At 34.3% G+C, this 22,410-nt stretch overlaps 1 protein-coding gene across 1 annotated transcript; it reads left to right on the top strand.

Annotated features, from left to right (window-relative positions):
* Positions 1-17,020: 17,020 nt before the first annotated feature.
* On the top strand, positions 17,021-22,162 carry LOC104612632 (jasmonate-induced oxygenase 2-like). The gene is made up of 3 exons (XM_010280127.3): positions 17,021-17,676; positions 17,804-18,134; positions 21,696-22,162. The coding sequence occupies exons 1-3, from the start codon at positions 17,138-17,140 to the stop codon at positions 21,957-21,959; spliced, it is 1,134 nt and encodes a 377-aa protein (XP_010278429.1). The 5' UTR covers positions 17,021-17,137; the 3' UTR covers positions 21,960-22,162.
* The last annotated feature ends 248 nt before the right edge of the window (positions 22,163-22,410 follow it).

Raw genomic sequence — 22,410 nt, 5'->3', positions numbered from 1 at the left:
ATTTACCCTTCATATCAATTGCTTAAAGGTAAAATTGCAACTTTAAACTCTCTTTCTTTTGTTGTGGATAACATTTATATTGTTTTTTATGTATAAACTGGCCTTAATAATAATTATATGGGTATTTTGGACATTTTCATGCCTCCTATTAGAGGATTTTACAAAGGGGGTCTACTTGCAAGTGTGTTGAGAAGTTTAGGGGAGGTGATTGCAATTACGAAACTTCAAGGGTTGTTTGGGCAATGATAAAAAATTTCCAGGGAGGTTTCAATAATTATCATGGTTTGTTTTCCAATTGTTGAACAAAAAGAGGGATTTTTGTGCATTTTCCCCAACAAACATTAAATGGGAATGTTAAATAACTTTATTGCCATTGACTTATTTTACAATTATAAACAAAAAGAATGGAAATTTGTGTCTTTTTTGTAATAAGCATTAAATGAGAAAGAAGAGTCATATCCTAATAAGCATTAAATGAGAAAACAAAATTACATATTTACCACTGTTCCTTTTCTGATTCAAATCTTAGAGATGGGGTATTTTAGTCTAGTGAAAATTCCATAATCCAACCACATGTATTCATACTTATATATATATATATATATATATATATATATATTATTAAAAGAGTGAATACCTATTTTTCCTGGAACTTTCATTGGACTTTTACTACCCTATTAGTCTAACTAGATAGTAAGCATACGGAGGGTGTTATTGTCTTTTACTACTGTCACATTTATAGTTTCTCTCTCGGTCCAACAATTACATCTTATAACAGAGAAATGAGGCCCTCTCTCTCACAAATCGGATTCATCTCCCGCTACTCAGTACAACAGTTATCTCTCAGAAATCTGAATTTACTCCCACTTGGATCCACTTCTGCCATTTGCACAAATTTGTCGAAGAACGAAGGGTCTCTCTCGCATAAAGTTAAAGTTGAAGGAAACAAGGCCCTTTCTCCCACGAATTCCATGCTCCGAAGATGAACTGAAAAACATTCCCACTTCCACGAATTCCACGATGGGCGAGGGACATATTTTAGTCCAAAACGGCAAGCACATGACTCATTATTCAAAGATCTAGATATTTTAAAGAGGAGACCAACGGGACGAGAGGAAGTGGTCTTTAAAGGTAATACTGGGCTATTAATGCCCTCTCTTTTCAAATTTTCCGTGAGGTAATCTAAGTACTTTTTTCATGTCAAATTTTGTACTGGTAGGCACCTTTTCTCTTTTCCAAAAGCCTCACCGCCAGTCTGCCACGTCTCCACCTTTTTATTGCTCAAATAATCATGATGTTTTGTTACCATAACCAATTAACCATGTTGTTTTTAAGTCAGAACATTTCAACTGAGGTAGGAATTGAACGTCCTCAGATACCTGAAACATATCTATTTGACATTTCCCCCGGCCGAACCCCATGCACATAATCCACTGTAATCAAACACATATATGTCCAATCCAACCAATTATGCCCATCTTATCTTATGTGGTTGGTGTTTATACAAGAAGAGAGAAAACATTGGTTAGAGACAAAGTCATGCACACCTGGCTGGCTGGATTACTTTTCACGAGTGAATACAAGAGTCCAATGTGCATGATTTAATCTCTATTTCATCCAGTCATGAAAACTAAATACATTCAATATGTTTTTCAATAAAATCTTGTCAATTTCTGTGTACTTGATTTATTTGGATCATTACTCGTAAAAACAAAGAATATTAATTTGGGTCATTAAGCCTGTGACCCACCAATAGTTGGTATTCGGTGACATGCACCATAACTTCCCCAATTCCCCCTATTCTTTTTTTTCCAAAGTGCTGATTGCGAGGATTTGATTCCACGACAACGCCAGCTAACACACCAACGATACAGCCCTTGCTTGATCCAATAGTTCAGATTTCAGATGGTCACCTGACATTTCTTCCTTTGAGGATGCGTGTCAAACTGCAAGAAGGTAGAATCGATCTTTGCAGAATGCTGGACTGGGCCAGCGCTTGCTTTCCTCCTACGTCCTATCACCAACCCACTAACACTGGGGTGCATTTCAGCTTGGTCTGAGTCAGCATTTTCATTCAAATTTTGATGAAAATTTCATAAGTTGCATTTCTAATCTAACACCTTTATATTTTGGGTAAATAATTAAAATCTCCTGTAGGTTGCGTTTGATTTCAGTGTAAACGTGAATCGACCTCAAACTCTATCATTGGTTTGCATTTATACATGTTTGTTTTCAATGTAAATATGAATTGGTGTAAAACTCCACACCAAGTCCATATTTTCATGCGTTTATTTCCAATGTAAAGTTTACGTTATAAATTGATGTAAACCATCTAATCAACTAACTTTTCCATATGTATTATCACAAATAAAACCTCCAATGGTCCATTAAAATTTTGTATCCATGAATTTTCCATCAAAATCAAACACAACAGTAACTACTGAAATCTCCCCTTGGACCAAGACCTCCCTGTAGGGTGATGTTATTGGATAAAAATTTTGTTTTTGTTTTTGTTTTGAAGAATCCGATTTTGTCCCTTTATGTTCCCTTTGTCTATAGTTTATGCTATTTAAGCCTTGTTCGTTTATAACAGTATAGCTTAATTGGATAAGTGCACTTACCCATGTTCTTTTAATTTTTAAGATTCTCAGGTAAATAATAAAATGACATTTCTACTCACACAAAGTAACTATTAAAATGGGTAAAATGGTCTCATCATGTTCTGTAAAAATTTCTCCCCACTGGAAAAGTTACTTACCCACTAGGAGATGGATAAATTTTACCCAGGAAAGTATGGATAAATTTATTATGGGACCCATTCTATTATGCAAAAAGAATATAGGAAAGTTGGTCAAAGAAAAAAAGTTACCCATTGACCAACTTTCCCATGCATATTACCTGTAAACGAACGGAGCCTTAGAGAGAAAAATTACCCTTTAATATAAGTAAACTATAAAAATAATAATTATGTGCAAAGATAATAAATAAATAAATTCATTCAAATTTGATTAACATAATGAATAAATGAGTTCAATTATGGTGCATTCACTAACATTGGCAGCAGCATAAATTCAGGTCTCAAGCAATCACATTAAAATTTGATTACTTTTTATTGATTTATCTTTTATAAAATGTAACTTTTACGTGTTTAACATGCATGTAGATTTTCTATCACATTCAACCAGTCACCTCTTTTGCTGCAATGGATGTACCAAGAGTTTTGCCTAAATAAATTCATCAAAACCTAGAGACAACAATGCAAGAGATTGTTGTTCCAAAGCTGAGTGGATCAAAATCCACAACAGATTCAGAGTTCAACTGGTTTGCCTTACACTAAAATGTAAATGCTCAAATTTGGTTCTCTGGGTAGAATGCGTGCATAACAATGCTGTTGAATTGGTTAACCCCTGAGAGACAAAATCACCTTGCAGAAGACAAAGAATCATAAGCAGATATTTCATTGTTAAGTTCAAAAAAAAAAAAAACTGTTGTAAATCTTTATTTTTTGATTATTTATTTATACCTTTCTTCATTCTGAAAATTTGCAAAATTGTTAAGGATAAAATTATCTTTTTAACTCCACTATTAAAAAGGAGGAGTTGAAGACTTGGAGAGGGGATGTCTTAGGTTGCATTTGACATTCCTTATTTTAAGGACTTATCTCCTTTTTGTTGTTAAAAATTCAATGTTCACAGAGACATTTTAACTGCAAAAAGAAAACAAGTCCTTAAAATAAGGAATGCCAAATGCAGTATTAATCCATTTTGAAAAGAGGAGAGGTTTCAGACTTTTAGTATTTAAGAAAATATCAAGGGATATGTAAGTCTTTTACACTGAGGCCCTGTTCGTTTTTCAGTAAGTCATTTACCTGGGTAAATGCAATTACCTAGGTAAGTTTTTCCTGGGAAACACTTACCCAGATAAGTGCATTTATCCATGTTCTTTTATTTCTCAGGGAAATAAGATAATGATTATTTTAATCATAAAAATACATTATTAAAAGGAGCATTTTTATCCTATTCAAGTGTTAGCAACTTTTCTCTTAGATGGAAAAGTTATTTACAATGGATAAGTGATACCTAGGAAAATAAACTTTCACTGGTCCCCACATTAATCTGAAAAATGAATATGGCATTCTTGGTCAATAGTGACCAAAATCCCATTAACCAATTTTTTCCTTCTCAAAATCCTAAAAAAAAAATGCCCCTTACTTTTTTTAGTTCATGGAATTATACAATGGGGATACTCCATCCTCAAACCCATAAGCCTCCAGCCCTAAGGGAGATATAAGTCTTTTTACTCTTATTTATTTTTTCGGTTCATTGGGCCATATAGTGGGGGTACTCCATCCCCAAACCCATAAGCCCCCAACCCTAGAGAAAGGAGGAATTCCATTTCAAAACTCCCTACAACCAACCATAAACCTTACCAACTAAGCTATATAAGGGCCAAACAACCAAAGCCACATCAAATATATCAAAAGTAAAATTGAGTAAAACAAAAGCTTGGATCATTATGGAGCCCCAATGTCCCTAATGATATATATATATATACTGACCCAAACCCAAGTACCCAACCCACCGACACCCAACTTTCTGAGTTTCTGTCTTGTAAATAGACATAAGAACGATATACAGAATAAAAAATACAAGTTTCCCCATTTAAACTAATGTAAAGAAACAGTCAAAGCAACAGCATCCATTAGTCCACTTCTCATGTGACATGTGACAGAACATAGCCTTTGTCTGGGTGTACTACGGTAACATTTTGGAAAAGTTCAGACCATGAGAGTACATTTGAAGCTAATAAGCATTGAGAGAATGGAGCAGACATGGCCCATGTCTAGTGGGTTCTGTCTGATCAGGTGAAAGTGAACCATTAGGTCGGCCATTTTTTTTTTCTGGGTCCGAAATGCACTCACCTTAAATTCTTAATCCAATTACACGTCTCTTGATTTGATGCTGATTGGAACGTCCACGAGTTCTATGAATTGAGTGCGCAGGGGGTAAAGGATGAAAGAAAGAAAATATAATGGTTTGTGGTTGACGGGTTGTGGAGGAATGTACGATAGGAAAGGGATTTAGCAGCTTTTGGACCCATCTTTGAAAGAAAGATCTCTAAGTCATATGCGCACTTTGTCTATAAACACTGTCAATTGCAAAAGTTTGTTTGTCATTTGTAGGGTATAACTGTATAAATGTCAATTTATTTATTATTTTTTTTACAGATAGATATGTTCTAAGCAAGGTTTTTAAAACTGTTTGAATACCGGTCAGGGGTTTAGTTTTCGGGTCGGACGGTCTGATCATTCTGATAAAAAATTAAAAAATTAAAAAAAATGGTCAAAACCATTGGACAGTTTGAATAGTTTAGATGGTTTGACCATTTGGATTAGCGATTTACTGATCAAATCAACAGTTTTTGGCAAAATAAAATAGCCTGACTGATTCTCAGTTTTTCCAATCCAACCATCCGGTCTGATCCAATTTTGAAAACCATAATTTTAACGATAAAAGAGAAAAACTATACTCAACTTTACAACACCAAAATAAAGCATAAACCTTTTTAAGAAGATAATTTATGGTCAGAAAAAGGTTTGAAGGATGTCACTTAAGAATGGCGAAAAGACAAAAGACTACAGCAAAAAAAAAAAATCTCTTTTTCTTTGTAGGGATTAGATAAAAAATCAAAGATCGTTTATCCACCAATAAACAGTAATCCTACATGTGGTAAATGCATTTGGACATAGCTTTAGCTTTATGGGGGCTTATTTGAGTCCAAGAATCTGTGTCGTATGATCAAATGAATAAACCGGACAAATTTAATATTAAAATAATGAGCATTTAAAGATTTACTATTTTTTTATAAATAAAGATCCGGACTAATTGGAGAATTGAATAGGTAGCTAATATACACAATATTTAAAATATTGATATGATACAGGCATATTTTATTGATACACCCACACGAACTGATATGATAAATAAGTGGGGAGGTGAATGGTTTGATATTGCATTATTCCTTTTGTAATAATTTGCGTCAGTTCATATTAGCTGGTATCAATTGATACATAGGTATGTAATGGTTCATAGCAATTGATACATGTCAATTTTTTTAATTCAAATTTAAATAGGGGCAAATCGGGTGGGCTGGGCAAACTGGGCCAGGTCTAAGGTCAATCCAAGCTCAACCCATATTAAAATTTGATGCACTTAAGTTCAGTTCAGGCATAAGTCAGGTTCAGGTTGATAAATCAGTTTAAAATGAAATTGGACATGCATGTATGTATGTATGCATGCACACAAATATTTATGTATGTAAACATGTTTGCAAATATATATCTACATGTATGTATGCATGTATATATTTGGGTTGAGCTCAGACTACTTATGGTCTAGGCCTGAGCCCAGCTTCACCCTTGGATTTAAATATTCATTAGTTACACCATTAATTATGCTACTTAAGGTCATATATTTCAATCAAATTAAGTCCACTAATTACTACTATTAATGCCATTGATTGTAGATTTTCAACACCATTAATTATACACACTAAAATAAGGATATTGTATGTGTTGTTTCTTATTTTTCATTTCCTTTGAAATTGAACAAAATAACTCAAGTAGACAATTGCCTTTAAGACTTTCCGTTATCTCTCTTTATTAAATCATCATTCCTCTCCTCTTTCTCATTAATTTGTTCAATTGTCTCTCCTTGTTTATCATGCCATTAGCTTTATCTATATCTAAATTAATTTCAATTAATTTATAATTATTTATCTATTAAATATTCCTACACAATTATAATTATTGATAAAAAAGTTGTATCCAATTACAAGTTATAATAATTATTATTTACTTCATAATAAAACTTAAATTCCATTTAGTTATAATTTATAACACATTAAATATTAAATGGTAAGATTATTGGGAAAATTATCTACTTCCATTTAAAAAATAAATAATTTTGAAGATAATTAATCAAATAAATTACATTTCAAAATAAATACTATTTACTTCATTCAACAATAAAATTATTAATATTTTAAATATAAAATCACCTTTAATTATTCAAATAATCATAACCCTTTTAACTTCCAATTCAAACTTAAAAATTATAATTAAAATCCACTTAATACACTACCATTTTAGCATCTTCTTAGTTAATTAGTTTTCATATCATTTTCATCACATCAAAATTCCCTTGGGCACTCTACCCTATTGAACACTTCATCAATTCCTCTACAACATCATAGTCTTCATATCATTTTCATCACATTGAAGTCCCCTTGGACATTCGACCATGTTCAGCACTTTATTAATTTCTTTACATCATTATAGTTTTTATATTATTTGCATCACACAAGAGTCCTCTAGGACACTTAACCCTATTAAGTACTTCATCATTTGAAGCAACATTTTCATAATCTTTACACCTAGGGGTGTTCATTGTACGGTTCAAATTGCAAAACCAAACCGAATTTGCAATTTGGTTCGATTTGACATTTTTAATTTGAATATGTGGTCTATAGTTTTGGTTTGGTTTATTAGATTTTACAAACCAAAACAAAATGGTTTGGTCTAGTTCGGTTTCCATGCCAAAATGGTTTGATTTTCTTTGGGAATTTCTCAAACTATAATTTACTAGTTTGGTCTAAGATCTTCTCCAACCGCATCGATTTGGACCATGAACACTCCTATTTACACCACTATAAGTTTTTATATCATCTTTACTATACCAAAGTTCCCCTAGGCACTTGACCCCATCAATCACTTCATCATTTCCTTTACATCATTATAGTTTTCATATCATTTTCATTACAGAGGTACTTGTAGGCACTTGACCATGTCAAGTACTTCTTCATTAGACATCATTACACCATTGATTGGTTTCCATCACAAGTAAGGCCCCTCAAGTATTGATTCCATTGAGCACTTTATCATCACTATGACTTTAATTTCATTTCTAGAGTCCTCTTAGGCACTTAACCTTGTTGGGAATTTTATCATATTCTTTACATCATTACAAGTTTTATATCATTATGTCAAAGTCCCCTCGTGCACTCAACCTTGCCAAGCATGTTTGCACTTCATTTCAACCTATTTAACTTTTGTTCTTCATTTTTCCCTCTATCTAGTTCTTCACTTCAACTAAAGAAAAAAAAGAGAGAAGGAAAAAAAATAAAAAAGTGGATCTATATAAGCTCCTTCCTTATCCATTACCCTTCTTAATGCAATAATGACATGTATACGAGCTCTAAAAACCAATAAGGAACATCAAGTTACTAATTAGCATGACATCACTTTAACACCACAACACTTTGCAATAACATATATTTGTCTATGGCTTTGTTGAGGTTTTAACACATAAACTACTATTACCTAAATGATGCTTGTTACTTATCAAAAGGATAGCTACACCAGGATCTTTGTCAAGTTTTCAAAATAATCATTTATTTTTAATTATAATTCAAACCAATTCAATATCAACTTTTATCAAACATCAAGATCCATTAAAAGAATTAGAATCTAACAAGTTCATTAAATAACAAATTCCTAAGCTTTATTAACTCTATTAATTACTACAAGCATCATAACCTTAATTAATCAATAATACAAACTCCCACTATGACCCCTTATGGGATAGCACCACTTTGTTTTTATTCGAATGAATGCTTGACTATTGCATTTGCCTTTAAAGACATGGGGTTGTATTATATTGTCCAAGATAAGGCATTACATACAACAATCTTAGACTTGATTGAAATTCTAATAACTATGTTCCTCTTTCATCCTCTTGTCTATTGCAAAAATCTTTGTGTGTTTGTTTTTCATTATTTTCGGTAGCTAGTTAGCTAACTTCATCAAAGAAGAGTAGTTGTTAATACCTAATTTTTGCTTAATCCTTTCATTCTATTTCCTTATACCACCTCAAAATGTGAAAATACAACCATCAAAACATGTCAAACCCCCTAAAATCCTCATTTTTAACATCTTTAGCATGTTAAATATCCAATCAAACCATTTTGAATAACTCAAAACACCTAGGATGCCAAAATTTACCTTCACTCTTCATAAATCTACCATGCATCATACTTATCCTCTTCCAATGTTTCCAATTGATGCAATCTCAAACTTTAACCATATTAAAATTAGATAAAGCACATTTGTCCCCTCAAGAAAACTAAACCATAATCATTCACTAGATCTCATCTCAAAACTTCTTCATTGACCATCTAATTGTAAAAATTTTCAATTCAGCACTCATGATTGAATTGGAACAAAACTTGCAGGTCACCTAAGAAAAAACATATCAAACATTTACAATTGAGTGCAAAACTCCTAAAACCACCCACCTATTTGATCTTAGCCATAAATTCCTTTATTTTCCTCTAAAATGAGAAAGATTCCATTTCAAGTCATCTTATTGATTGATAAGTTGTTGTAACCTAAAACTCTAGTTTGAACTAAATCTCTCAATTCACACCTTTGATAAAAAAAAAATCCCTTATTTCATTAGATTATAGGCATTAAAACATACTTGACCACCAAAATTCATCCCAAGACTCATTTGACCCACCATCAAATTGAAATTTCATTTTTAGAAAATCTTGCTTAATAGTTATAAATCTCCATCACAAAGACCATGTTTGATCAATCAAGCCACACCATCATGTTCAGAAGCCCAAGAAGCCTCACCACTTCAAATTTTATGACTAAACTCCATTGTTTAACCATTGAACCAAAATAATTTCATTTCTATTACAATCGATTTAATAACCCTTCAATATGCCCCAAAGGGTTGGGATAGTGTCAAACCTTTGCCTTGACCTTCAAACAACTTGAACTAATAAAATTACGTTTACACATATTAGACTAAAAACCTTAATCGAAGATATCCCCACTTAAGCCCTTAAAATGACAAAATAACCTTTATGGCCAAGTCAAATTTACATTTTTTCCATTAGGAGCCATAAAGTTGAACTAGACTTGTCAAGAATGCTTAGAGCTTCCATTAGGTACAAGAGACCCTAAATAATTACACACAAATTGAGTAAAATTATTGTCCCTTTAATCTATACCTATTACATGACTAAAAGTTTGAGAATCCCTAGGTTTTTGCATGTAAATTGTATGACATGAATAAAACAAGTTTCATACATTGTTCCCCCATTTTTCTCTATAAAAAAAGACCAAATTGAGCCAAATGACAAGGAAAATAATCTTTCCAATCACTCAAGAGAGTTCACATATATTTTCTAAAAGAAATTTCTAAAATATTTGGCCTTATTTGGTGGCACCTCGTACTTTTTTCTTTCAATAGTACTAAAGTATAAAACATACAAAATGCTTTCACTTTAATACTTCTACTCCAAAAATTGTTTGGATGAAAATTTTTCAAAGTAAAAGTAAATGATGGCGTTTGGATATAACAAAATGTTTTATACGTATGCATGTCACGTGACATTTGAATGTAAGTCAATAGCATATGAATGCCATATCATAATATGGGGTTAATGGCATGTGGTTTCCATGTGGAATCCATATATGCTACATTGCAGTATATATGGATGCCATATGGCATCTAAATATTGGATCAATTACACGTGAATTCCACATGACAACATATAAGGATGCCATATAGCATTTAAAGGTAAATCAATGATATTGCATGCCACGTGACACAAACAAGTCATTGAATGCATTAATGTGCCTATGCTTTCACATGGCATTCGTATATGCTATTATGTGGCAAGGTGTATAAGTATCATAGATGTGGTTGGTACACACATTTTAGAAAGTATAAAATATGTCAGAGGGCCAAAAATCATAAAATATAAAAAATTAGTTCCGTGCTTTTTGTGTTTTCTTTTTGCACTTTTACTTATGTTTTTTAAAAGTAAAAAAACACATTAAACAAACATGTTCATGAAGAATACTACCTAATATGGCCTTTATGTTAGGATTTGAATCCAACTCCAAAAGCTCAATCTCACCCATTTTCAGCTTGATTTAGATATTAGAAATCAATTTTCAAGGCCAAATATGAGGGGTAAGTTTCCTAATCAATTTATTTTGTTACTTTAATTAATTTTAGACTTTTTAGTGCTAATTTCTTCTATTTTTTAACCTAATGTTGTACCTAATTGATTAGTGTTCCAAATTTTGAGAGGTTTCACTTCAAATTTCTTCTAATCTTGGCTTTAGAGGGAGAGAGGTAGGGGATTTAGGGAATTTAGTACCTAATTCATAATAACATTTCCTCAAAACTAAGATTAAACGAGGCTAGAAGTGACTCCTCACTAATCTTTACAATTCTATCAAATTTTTAGTGTTTTTTTAAGTTAACCATTGACTGATATCAAAATTGCTTGGCTAATATAGTTTGGAGAGAGGAATTTAATGCCTAACACCATCCTTTTCCCAATTAAGTGAAACTCATGGTCTCTTGACTGAGTGCATTTTTATGGATAAATAGAGTCAACATTTATAATAAAATCAAATTTTCAATATTGAAATGGCACCCATTTCTTTTAAAAATGGGTGGCAACTCCTTGTCTTGAGTTGGCCATGAGCCTCTTAGATCTCACAATAACACATTAATGGTTTCATGTGTGTAGTAATTTGTAAAAAGTTATATGTTATGTGTCTTAAAATCTTAATAGATGCACTATAGTAAAGTATGTGATATCTACATGTCCTACTATATTGATATTAGTTTATTTTTCATATAAATTGCTAAAGTATATATGCACTTTTTTATGTATGTATACCTTATTTCTTGTTATTTCAACCTTAGATTTTTAGTGTTATTAATGTATTTGTGGAAGTTTCCAAATTGAAGGAACAGATTTGCTGTTTGGGTAGCCTAATGACCATTTTTTGACCATCAAGCAATCTTAAGCTTGCTAATTTGTTTGGACATAAAAAATGAGGCTCCTAATTCCTCTCCCTACTCTTTATCTTTATCATATATAATGCAGATATTTGCCTTGGCTTCACATTGTCATGAAAAAATTAAATTTGTTTATTTTCCTCTCTTGGAACTCTCTTCCTCTCACTTCTCTTGCATGTCCATTTGCATGAACCACTAAACTAGTCCATATAAAAGGGATTTTGGAGCTCAAAAGGAAACAATCTGCTATTTATCTCCGGACACATCTTATTTATTACCTATAAAAAAATGACCCAAGACAATTTACCAATTTCCATGTATGTAAGATAAGCCCTTTTTAATCGTTTGGTTTTATATCAAAATTAGAACTTTGTACGTATGACTGATATTAGTCGCAAAATTACCAATATAACTTTGGACATATGGCCAATAAGGACCCATAATATCCCTTGATGCAGGTGGTCTCGTGCTCATAATTAGGCCTCACTATACACATATATTCAATGTTCTTAGCATTGAAAAATTAATTAAAACCTTTAAATTCAAATGCCATGATATTTAATATAACATAATCATAAGGTAAAGGCAAGAAGTTGGGATGGAAATTTTGCCCAGGATGGAGATTGCCTCGGCGGGGGCGAGGACGGGGATCATAATTGATAGGGATCCTCAATGGGACTGGGGTTGGTGATGAGGAGTGTAGTCCCTGCCCCACCCCACCCTGATTATATATTTATTTTATGTAAATTCATTATAACCCCACCTTATTGCCATTTTTAATAACAAGAAAATTAATTATATTGTTTTCACATTAAGCTCAGTTTGGAAGGGGTATAGATGCAAATATGTAGTGTAAAACCTTATATTTTGTATTATTTTATATGTATTTGTATTGTACATATTTGTATTAGTACTCTTTAAAAATGAGCCTTTGGATTATTGGTGCCAAATGATTGCCAAAAATTTTCCATCTCATGAATTATTAGATGCCAAAAGAAATTACACCTTTAGAATTTTCATTAGATAGTGGTAAGTATTTTACTTTAAGCTGCGTTTGGAAATGATGCAAATAAGTGTGAACGCAAATTTGTAGAGTGTAAAACGGTTCATATAAATTGTAAGTTGGGTTAGTTTTGCACTAACAAATTTACCTTCTTACGAAACAAGCTTTTAGTTGTAATGGATGCAAACACAAACTCCAATAAAGCATATGCTTTTTTTTTATCAAAAGCCCACTTGAATGCAAATTTACTTCTTTTTTTTATTGTATACTTTTACATCTTATTATCAATGTAAATATGCATTGGCCTGTCATTTGTCAATGCATAAATGTAATGTTGCCAAACACAAGCAACAGTGAAACAAAGTACAAATTTACCCTCAACCGGGATTTACACTCCATTTGCATCGTTTCCAAACATAGCCTTAGTTTCATTAGTTCAACACAAATTTTATATGGAATAAACATTGTTTCCCATCTCATGAATTAAATGCCAGAAGAAATTAGCACCTTTAGAACTTTCATTAGATAGTGATGGGTATTTCAGTTTAATTTCATTAGTTCAATACAAATTCTATATGATATTAACATTTTTTGCAATTCCTTCATTTTTTAAGCCAATAAAGGCTCAGTTTGGAAGGAGTACAAAAACATATATTTACAGTGCAAATACATATAAAATAATACAAAATATAAGATTTTGCACTCTACAAATTTGTATCTGCACTCTTTCCAAACTGAGCCAATAAGAAAATTTTTATTCATCAATATCAACTCAGTACAAGTCAGTCATGGAAAGATAAAAACTCAGGACAAAAAGACCAAGGCCCCGTTCGCTTTTTGGTAAAGCTGCGTTTGGAAATGATGCAAATGAAGTGCAAATCTCGGTTTAGGGTAAATTTGCACTCTAGTTCATTTTTGCCTATGTTTGGAAACATTACATTTATGTATTGACAAATGACAGACAAATGCATATTTACATTGATAATAAGATGTAAAAGTATGCCAATAAAAAAGAGGTAAATTTGCATTCAAGTGGGCTTTTTATAAAAAAAAGCATATGCTTTATTGAAATTGATGTTTGCATCCATTACAACTAAAATTCTGTTTGGTAAGAAGGTAAATTTGTTAGTGCAAAACTAACCCAATTTTGTAATTTATATGAACCATTTTACACTCTACATATTTGCATTGTTTCCAAGCGCAGCCTAAGTTACTTACCTAGGTAAATGTACTTACCTAGGTAAGTGTTTCCTAGGAAAGACTTACCCGGGTAAGTGCATTTACCCATGTTCTTTTATTTCCCATGCAAATAAGGCAATGAACATTTAGCCATAAAAATCCATTATTAAAAGGGGCATTTTTGTCCCATTCAAGTGTTGACAATTCCCCCCCCCCCCAAGGTGGGAAAGTTATTTACCCACCTAGGAGATGAGTACTCGGGAAAATATAAACTTTCCCCGGTCCCCACATAAATCTGAAAAAAAGAACATAGGATTCTTGGTCAATGTGAATCAAAATCCCATTGACCAACTTTCCCCCCTCTCAAAATATAGAAAAAGAATGCCCCCCAAGTGAAACATAAAGATATCAAGCAAATGTCATAGTCCAAATCGTGCAAGATGTAAGTCCTAGTTCTTTTAATTTAGTATCTACAATTAGGGGTGTTCATGGGTCGGGTGGGGTCGGTTTGAATCATTTTCTTCAATTGACATGACCTAGTCGGTTTACTTATTGACTAAACCAAAACCAATTAACCTTGAAGCAAAACCGACCCAAACATGAATAGTCAGTTTGGGTCGGTTTATCGGTTTAGTCGGTTTTTATATATATTTTAAACTAAAATATCTATTTATATTTAAGTTTATTTATTTTTAGTTTTTATGCAAAATCAAAATATATATATTTAAACCAATTAGTTTTTTATGCAAAACTTATTTTTTGTCAATATATTTAAATTTATACAAAACTGAATTAAATATTGTACTATTGTATTATATTTGTATTGGTTTTACATTTTTAGTTTTTATCATAAATAACCAATTCTTTTCAAAATTCAAACAAAACACAAATAAAATATATCAACATTTAACATATAGGGTAGGAACTAATTAATAATTACTTAAACATATAGGATCGGTTCGGTTCGGTTTAATTTTGATTTTGATGTATGAAAACCGAAATCAAACCAAGTTATTGGTTTATTTTCTCATACAAACCAAAACCGACTGATGATTTTAAAAAACTGATGAACTCGGATTGAATGGGGCCGATTTAATCGGTTTGATCGGTTTAACATTTAATATAAACACCCTATCTAGAATACTATATCTTGCCTTTTGAATTCATTCATTAAGCATCTCACTTTGAATGACAAGATGGAGGAGAGGAATGGAAGACGATGTCTGCTTTGCTAATTTAGAAACAACGTGAGATAAAAGACAAACAATAATCCTTTTACAATCAGCTGAGATTTGCGTATGAGCTGTGCGTTAAGGAGGGATTTGATGCATTCAGATATGTGCAATAATAGATTAATTATCAAATGTTCGGGATGCATGATAAGTTTTGCATCCAGCTGAAGAGCTTTTTTTCTTTTTTTTTCCTTTATACTTTTTTTTAACAAGTACAGCTATTATTCCTAGTTAGACTATAAAGTTGCCAAAGTAGTACTGATGAGAACAAAGGTGGACCAAATGTTACGTTGTATCTTGTATCCAGCTCAAGAGCATTTTCTTTTTTGAAGTACGGCTATTATTCCTCAATTACGTATTTTCTTTATAGATTGGATCAGTTTACAACTTTCATTTAACACATGAGTGGTTGTTGTTTCAATTTGTTGTTGAAGAATATTAGTGATTGGTCTAATCTTTCTTTTTCCCAATTAACTCTCCTCGACCATATACTCTCTGGTTTTTACAAATCTGATTCTCCTCTAACCTTCCCTCATCCCTCTTCATTATATTAGCTTAAAACTCCTAACTCTTAAAAAAAATTTGGGTTATGAATTTTGGGTAAATATATATTTTTTCTTTTTGGGTTTTCATCCAAGACAATGAATGTGGAATACCTTGCAGTATTGCTGCTCCGTTTTCTTTTAGTTGTGTTGATGTATCTACACAAGCAATGACTATCTTCTCTTGGGCTTTAGTGTTTATTATATTTAAGGTTTTTATAGCTAGGCTCTCTGTAAATTTGCAAAGTTGTTCATTTGATTGAGAAATCGAATGGATATACTTAATGGAAGCTTAATTACTTGACAGAGGACTGGTGAGTGTTACAGATCTGTTCCAAATCCGGGGTAGGTTTTATTTGGAAACTGAGACAATTCTTTTAGAGTATAGAAAAAAGAGTAATTTGGATTTCCTGATAACATCTTCATCCTCTCCTCTCTATTAACCCACTCAAATCAGGCCACCTGTCTTTATCTGTCCAACTTCCCAACAAATGTCCAACACGTTGGATTAACTAAATTATTTTGTATGAATTAATCTTTTTGGAAAATAGAACCCTCCTTTTCAGTTACCCACACACGTTTTCCCTTTTTCTCTATTGATTGTCATTGGAAATCTAAATTGGATAGAACTTATAAATACTCTGCAAGTCTGAATACACCATTCTGATCCAAACAGCAAACTTAGTTTTTAGTGAAACAATAAACCATGCTCAATCCTGCTCTTTAGCTCCCTCGCTTTTGAGTGACGTCGTCTGAGCTCTTATATCGGACCTCGTCCGAGCCCTCAAATCTGCAAACTAAAATAGTAATAAGAAAAGCAGAAAAGAAGGGAAAAAAAAAAGCAGGCAATCGGCCGGCAAGAAAATAACAAATCAGTTCCAAATGTCTCAGAATCAGACGGACGGCAGACTCATCGTATCCGGCCGTTACATTTCTTTTATTTGATGCTCACCTACATCGCACATCGTGGTTGACTGGAGTGTGAAGACTGATGATGATGGAGGCATCACCACGTGGCTTTTGTTTTGTAAATATTGGAGTCCTCACTCCTCAGTCTTGAGTGGATTCTGACTCCCTCCTCTCGCATGTTCATCACGTGTTCCATCTCTTTTTTATCCGTTACATCCGGACCCGTCTGTTAGTGCTGCATGCCTATAAAGTTTAGAGCCAGAACAGTCTGATGATGAACGAACTCCCATATAATTAATATATCATCTCCCTTCTCCTTCTCTCATCTCTGAAATCGATCCAGTAACACCTTCCGAGGCATATATCGATCGATCCCTCATGGCTGCCTCTGCCGTCCCTGCTCTCACTAGTAATGGTTTCACACCAGCCACAACCAGAGTGCTGGAGTGGCCAGAACCAGTTCAGAGGGTTCAAGAGCTGGCGGAGAGTGGAATCAAATCGTTGCCGCCCCGATACATAAAACCGGAAGAAGAACGAAAACCCACGTATGAAACGGTAAGCAAGGCTGAGTTGCCCCCCGTGGTGGACTTATCGGGCATAGAAGAAGGCGACGTGCAACAGTTGTCTGTGTTGTCTTGTGCATGCAGAGAATGGGGCGTGTTCCAGGTGGGGAACCATGGCATCCCAAGCGAGCGACTCAAATCGGTGATGAGGGTTTCAAGAGGCTTCTTCGACCTGCCCATGGCGGAGAAGCTCAAGTACGCCAACAACCCTGTGACCTATGAAGGATATGGAAGCCGGCTGGGCGTGCAGAAGGGCATCCCCTTGGATTGGAACGACTACTACTTCCACCTCCTCCGCCCCATCTCCGCTACCAACGGCCAACAGAAGTGGCCTCGGCAGCCCACTGAATACAGGTAATTAGGTACTGCATACTGATGATGGAGAGAGAGAGAGAGAGAGAGTTAATAATGTTTGTTTGTCTGTTGTAATTTTGGTCTCTCATTTTGATGTGGCCTCGGCATGAGGATGATGGAGCTGCAGGAGGGTGATCAGTGAGTACGGGGAGATGGTGATGGGGTTGTGCAAGAGGTTGTTGTCGATATTCTCACGCGACCTGAAGCTGGAAGAGGAAGGGAGTCTGTTGGAGAGACTGGGAGGAGAGAGTGGGTTGGAAGCGTCGTATCGAATGAACTACTATCCCAAGTGCCCACAACCGGAATTGGCACTGGGTCTGTCACCCCACACCGACCCCGGAGCCATGACAGTGTTGTTGCAGGATGTGCCGGGGTTGCAGGTGCAAAGGGATGGGCTGTGGTTCTCGGTTCCTCCCGTTGAAGGTGCGTTGGTGGTCATTCTCGGCGATCAACTCGAGGTGAGCGCGACTATCCAAATTACAAACTGTGTTTTATTTCCTATACCCTTTTATTTTAATTATTTCAACTTTCACCACTACCCCTATACCCTTTAATTAATTGATGATAATATTGCATGCAACGCCAAAGCAAGACTGCTTCTGCATGCATGGCTCTTGAATTCTTGAATGAGAGACTATTGTTAATTAATTAATGATAATATTGCATCCCGTAACTATCGTTAATTAGTTGTTAAGTGATATTTGAAAAGATATAAATGATCTTTTAATAGAATTTAATTTTTTTTATTAACCATTCATCTTAAATCATTATTTTTTCTATTCAAGAAATTTGGGTTATGTTTCAATGGGTATTTTGGTGTTCCCAATTCTTTTGAAGAAATAAGGATTTCGGACTGTTCATATTTTGTTAATGTTTGGATGGTTGATAAAAAAAATTAGATAACACTAGAATGGTATTGAAAATTCGAATATTAATTATAGTATTTTAAAGTTTGGGACCAAACTGCAACTAAACCCATACCGGGTACTAATTTGAAATTTTCCCTATATTCATCTGACTGACAAATTTGTGATACATGTGATCATGAACACAAGTAGGATGCTACGTGTACCAAGTAGATTTGAGGTATGGGCTTCGCTTAGGGAAATTCTTATATCCTTCATCCATGACCGGCCATGATCTGTCAATGACCAATGGGATGGGTACCATTCCTGGATACCAGCTGACAGACCCGGCAATAAACAACAAACAAGTACTAACTGAAGTAGTCCATCAGTTCAGTTCAGAATCCACTTCCGGTTTTTGGAAGTGGAGCACAAAGACAGCACCTAAGACCGTCAGGGTTGACTCCGGATTAGGTTCACTTGATGGCTGTGTTTTGGGGCTGTTTGACCAATAATAACGCCCCACTCTAATCTATATCCCTATTCCATTCTGCTGACGGGCGTTTATATTGGTTAAACAGCCCCTAACAAAGTAGCTAATTTAAATTCATTTAGGTTAAGTTCGGTCAAGAGGTTGATAATTGATATAGGACCCTTAATCATTAATCGAACAAGTTTTGTTGTATTTGTTAGTTTAACATGGAATCTTTCATTCCATCTCTTTTTTGGAAAAGAAATTGTTTTTTATGTAATTTACTTTTTTATCTCTTGTTCTGATGTTTTATACATGAAAAACCTTATTTCATGAAATAAGTGGTGTTTGATTTACATTATAAGTTAACTTGACATCCCTTTGGGTGGTGATCATTGGAAGAGGATATATTATACATTCTTCAGGTTGGGGGTATTTTTTATACATGGGTCATGGGTTTGCACATGCCAATAAGTTGGGTGTGGGTGTATACATTGAGTTGAGTTGGGTTGGGATGTGTCACATCATATCCTTTTTAAACTTATTTTAAATGTTTTTTTTTTGTTTAAGTTATTTAGGGCCCATTTGACGTGTCTTTTTGGGAAGATCTTCTAGTAGCTCTAACAGTCAAAAGACGCATTGAACTTTTGCATGAATATCTAAGCAGTCCAAAGCTAGTTTGGCAGATGCACGTCTTTCCGTGTCTTTTCGCACAATAATAAAATGCAAAAGACGCAAAAAAGCTTTCTGAAAACAGCCCAAAATGAGCTTTTCGCATCTTTTCGGCGTTCTAGCTTTTGACGGCTAGATCTTCCATGAGCCAAACAGAAATAGACCAAAAATCGGTCTGCCCGTCTTATAAACAGCCGAAAGACCGTGCGATAAGATGCGCCAAACAGGCCCTAAGTCTTTATAAACGGTCTTTGTATTTTAATGGCTGTATCTTCCTCATGTTTTTTCATATACATGTTTATCACTATTCAACTATTCAAGAGAGACAGATTGGATTGTTTTGTGCCCATTCAAGTGTTTGTAAACTCTATATTTATTTATAGAGAGTTAGACAATTGGGTGATACACTATCCATACTGTTTTTATTAGTTTTGCTCCAAATATGCCAATCCAATCTGAGCATATTTCAAAGTGATTCAAAGAATGACAAGGGAATACATGTCTACTAGAAGCCTGTGGCTTGTTTTATCTTAGAAACCAATTCACAAGTTCGCTTTTGCATTATAGGCTCAGTTTGGAAGGAGTACAAATACAAATATGTACAGTACAAATACATACAAAATATAAGGTTTTGCACTTTGTAGTCCTTCAACTTGCAATTTTAAGGAGAACGACTAACTGGCACAGCTCAACCCATTTATCACCTTCAACTTGCAATTTTACAATTCAATACCCATTTCCTACCTTCAACTTGTTATTTTACAATACAATCATTAACAAGTTTTGTAGGGTTTTGTGCATCAGACTTGGTTTGTCACAACATATATTGGTTTCATTTGCACCAAAACAATAAGTTCATTCCTCCCTTCTTATATTTACAACAAATTTGCATTTGTAATATATATATATATACATACGTATGTATGTATGTATATATATATCAACTATTTGCAATCCATACTGTCTACATGTCTCTCTTTATGTGACACATTAGTCGTACGAATTCCATGCAACAGTAATTGCGTTAAAAGGCATGGTTGTATGAACTTACATGTCATGTGAATGAGTCAGGATCTGCTCTTCACAGAGTGCACCTCACACCAACTTCACAACACATTTCAGCTGAAACATTCTGAACATTTATCAAACTTGTGTGTTGTTATTTATAGGAAGATGTTTTTAATACATGGTGGGATATGCTGTGAGGTCGGTGTGAGGTGTGCTCTGTGAGGAGCAAATCCTGATTCCATGTGGACCGTGGAGAGAGAGACACTGTTGACAGTTGACACTAAAGTTTTCTAGCAATTTCTTGCATTTGCTAGAAAGGGCAGTGGCTTTTAGGAGTTCCTTAGACAATGTAAGAATATTTCACGTGGCAGATGAATGGAAAAGCATTATCCATGTATGTTTTTCTTCTCAAACCTTTAGGTTATGTTTGGTTTGAAGGAAAACGTAGGGAAAGGAAAGGAAAGGAAGGGCAACCTTTACAAATCTTGTATAGGTTTCCATGCATTTCCCTTCCTTTCCCTACTCTTTCCTTCAAACCAAACATAGCGTTAATGGACCAAATTGTAGGCCAAGATAACCAGGCCACCTGATCAAATGGGCGAATGATTAGTACTAGTTAGAATTGGGAACCCACCAATATAACATATGGGGTATAGGGCTGACGTAGAAAAGTTGATAAGAATGGTGCAACATGTGATTAAAGGGAAGATTAGAAACAGTGTAGTAAAGCATCTATAAGGGATTAAGATTTGACAGAGCACAAGAGCACAATAGCAGGATAAGATTTCATGCAACCAAACAGCTAAACAAAAAAACCCTAAACAAGATGGGCGGGACCCTGTAGATAGAAGTTGAGTCCTATATAGCATGCAATTCAGTACCCTACTAGTGTCGTTCTTTTCTGTAAAGGAGTTATTGCATGGGATAGTTTTGATTGGTCAAATATCTTATGGTATCATGTCTTTTCGGCATCATAGATTTCCCTAGAAAAAGTGAATTAAAATTTGTTATTGCATGCGCAGATAGTTTCGAACGGGATCTACAACAGTGTAAATCACCGGACGACAGTGAACAGAGAGAAGGAGAGGATGTCAATGGTTGTGTTCGTTAACCCGTTGGCAGACAAGAAGATCGGACCCCTGGAAACGTTGGTGAAAAGGAGCTCCGGTTTTCCCTTGTACCAGGAAATGTCCTTCAACGAATATCGCAAGTTCATCAGAACCCTGGGTATTCAAGGGAAGGCCATTCTGGCTTCCATAGCCAACGCCAATCCTCAAAACATTTAAGTTGTATTTTAAAGGGTTAAATTGCTCCTACACCATTACTTATTCTGTCTATCAAAATGAAGAAGAAATTCTATTGTGTGGGGCCTGTGGGCTTGTGGCAGTATGATTAATATAGCCTTTGTTTTCTAGTCTTGGCAGCACACTAATAATGTCTGTAGAAAAAGCTTGGTTGACTATGAAATGAAGTTTGGGACTCTCTCTCTCTCTCTCTGTATGAAAAAGAAATTTTCAAATTTTCAGTATCTTTGTTTTCTCAAGTTTCAGGCAGAGTTAAAAGTCCGAAAAAAACTTTAACAAAGTTATATCATAAAAAATAATACTTCACTCCAAGTCCCCAAGTCCTTGCAACCGGAACTGGCATTGACACCCAAAGTTCTAAATACCGATACACTCGATAGACCGGTAGGGGCGTATCGGGCAGTATTGGTATTGTTTTTTTATTTTTTTTGAA

Source organism: Nelumbo nucifera, chromosome 8, assembly GCF_055504915.1.
Source record: "Nelumbo nucifera cultivar China Antique chromosome 8, China Antique-T2T, whole genome shotgun sequence".
Taxonomy (NCBI): Eukaryota; Viridiplantae; Streptophyta; class Magnoliopsida; order Proteales; family Nelumbonaceae; genus Nelumbo; species Nelumbo nucifera.
This window is presented reverse-complemented; position numbering and strand designations above follow the sequence as displayed.

What these genes read in the sequence shown, in the direction of transcription:
- LOC104612632 (XM_010280127.3), top strand. Translation starts at nt 17,138, where the DNA reads ATGGCTGCCTCTGCCGTCCCTGCTCTCACTAGTAATGGTTTCACACCA. An exon ending in CGGCAGCCCACTGAATACAG is followed by an intron (nt 17,677 to 17,803) that starts GTAATTAGGTAC and finishes ATGGAGCTGCAG; the next exon opens with GAGGGTGATCAGTGAGTACG. An exon ending in TTCTCGGCGATCAACTCGAG is followed by an intron (nt 18,135 to 21,695) that starts GTGAGCGCGACT and finishes TTGCATGCGCAG; the next exon opens with ATAGTTTCGAACGGGATCTA.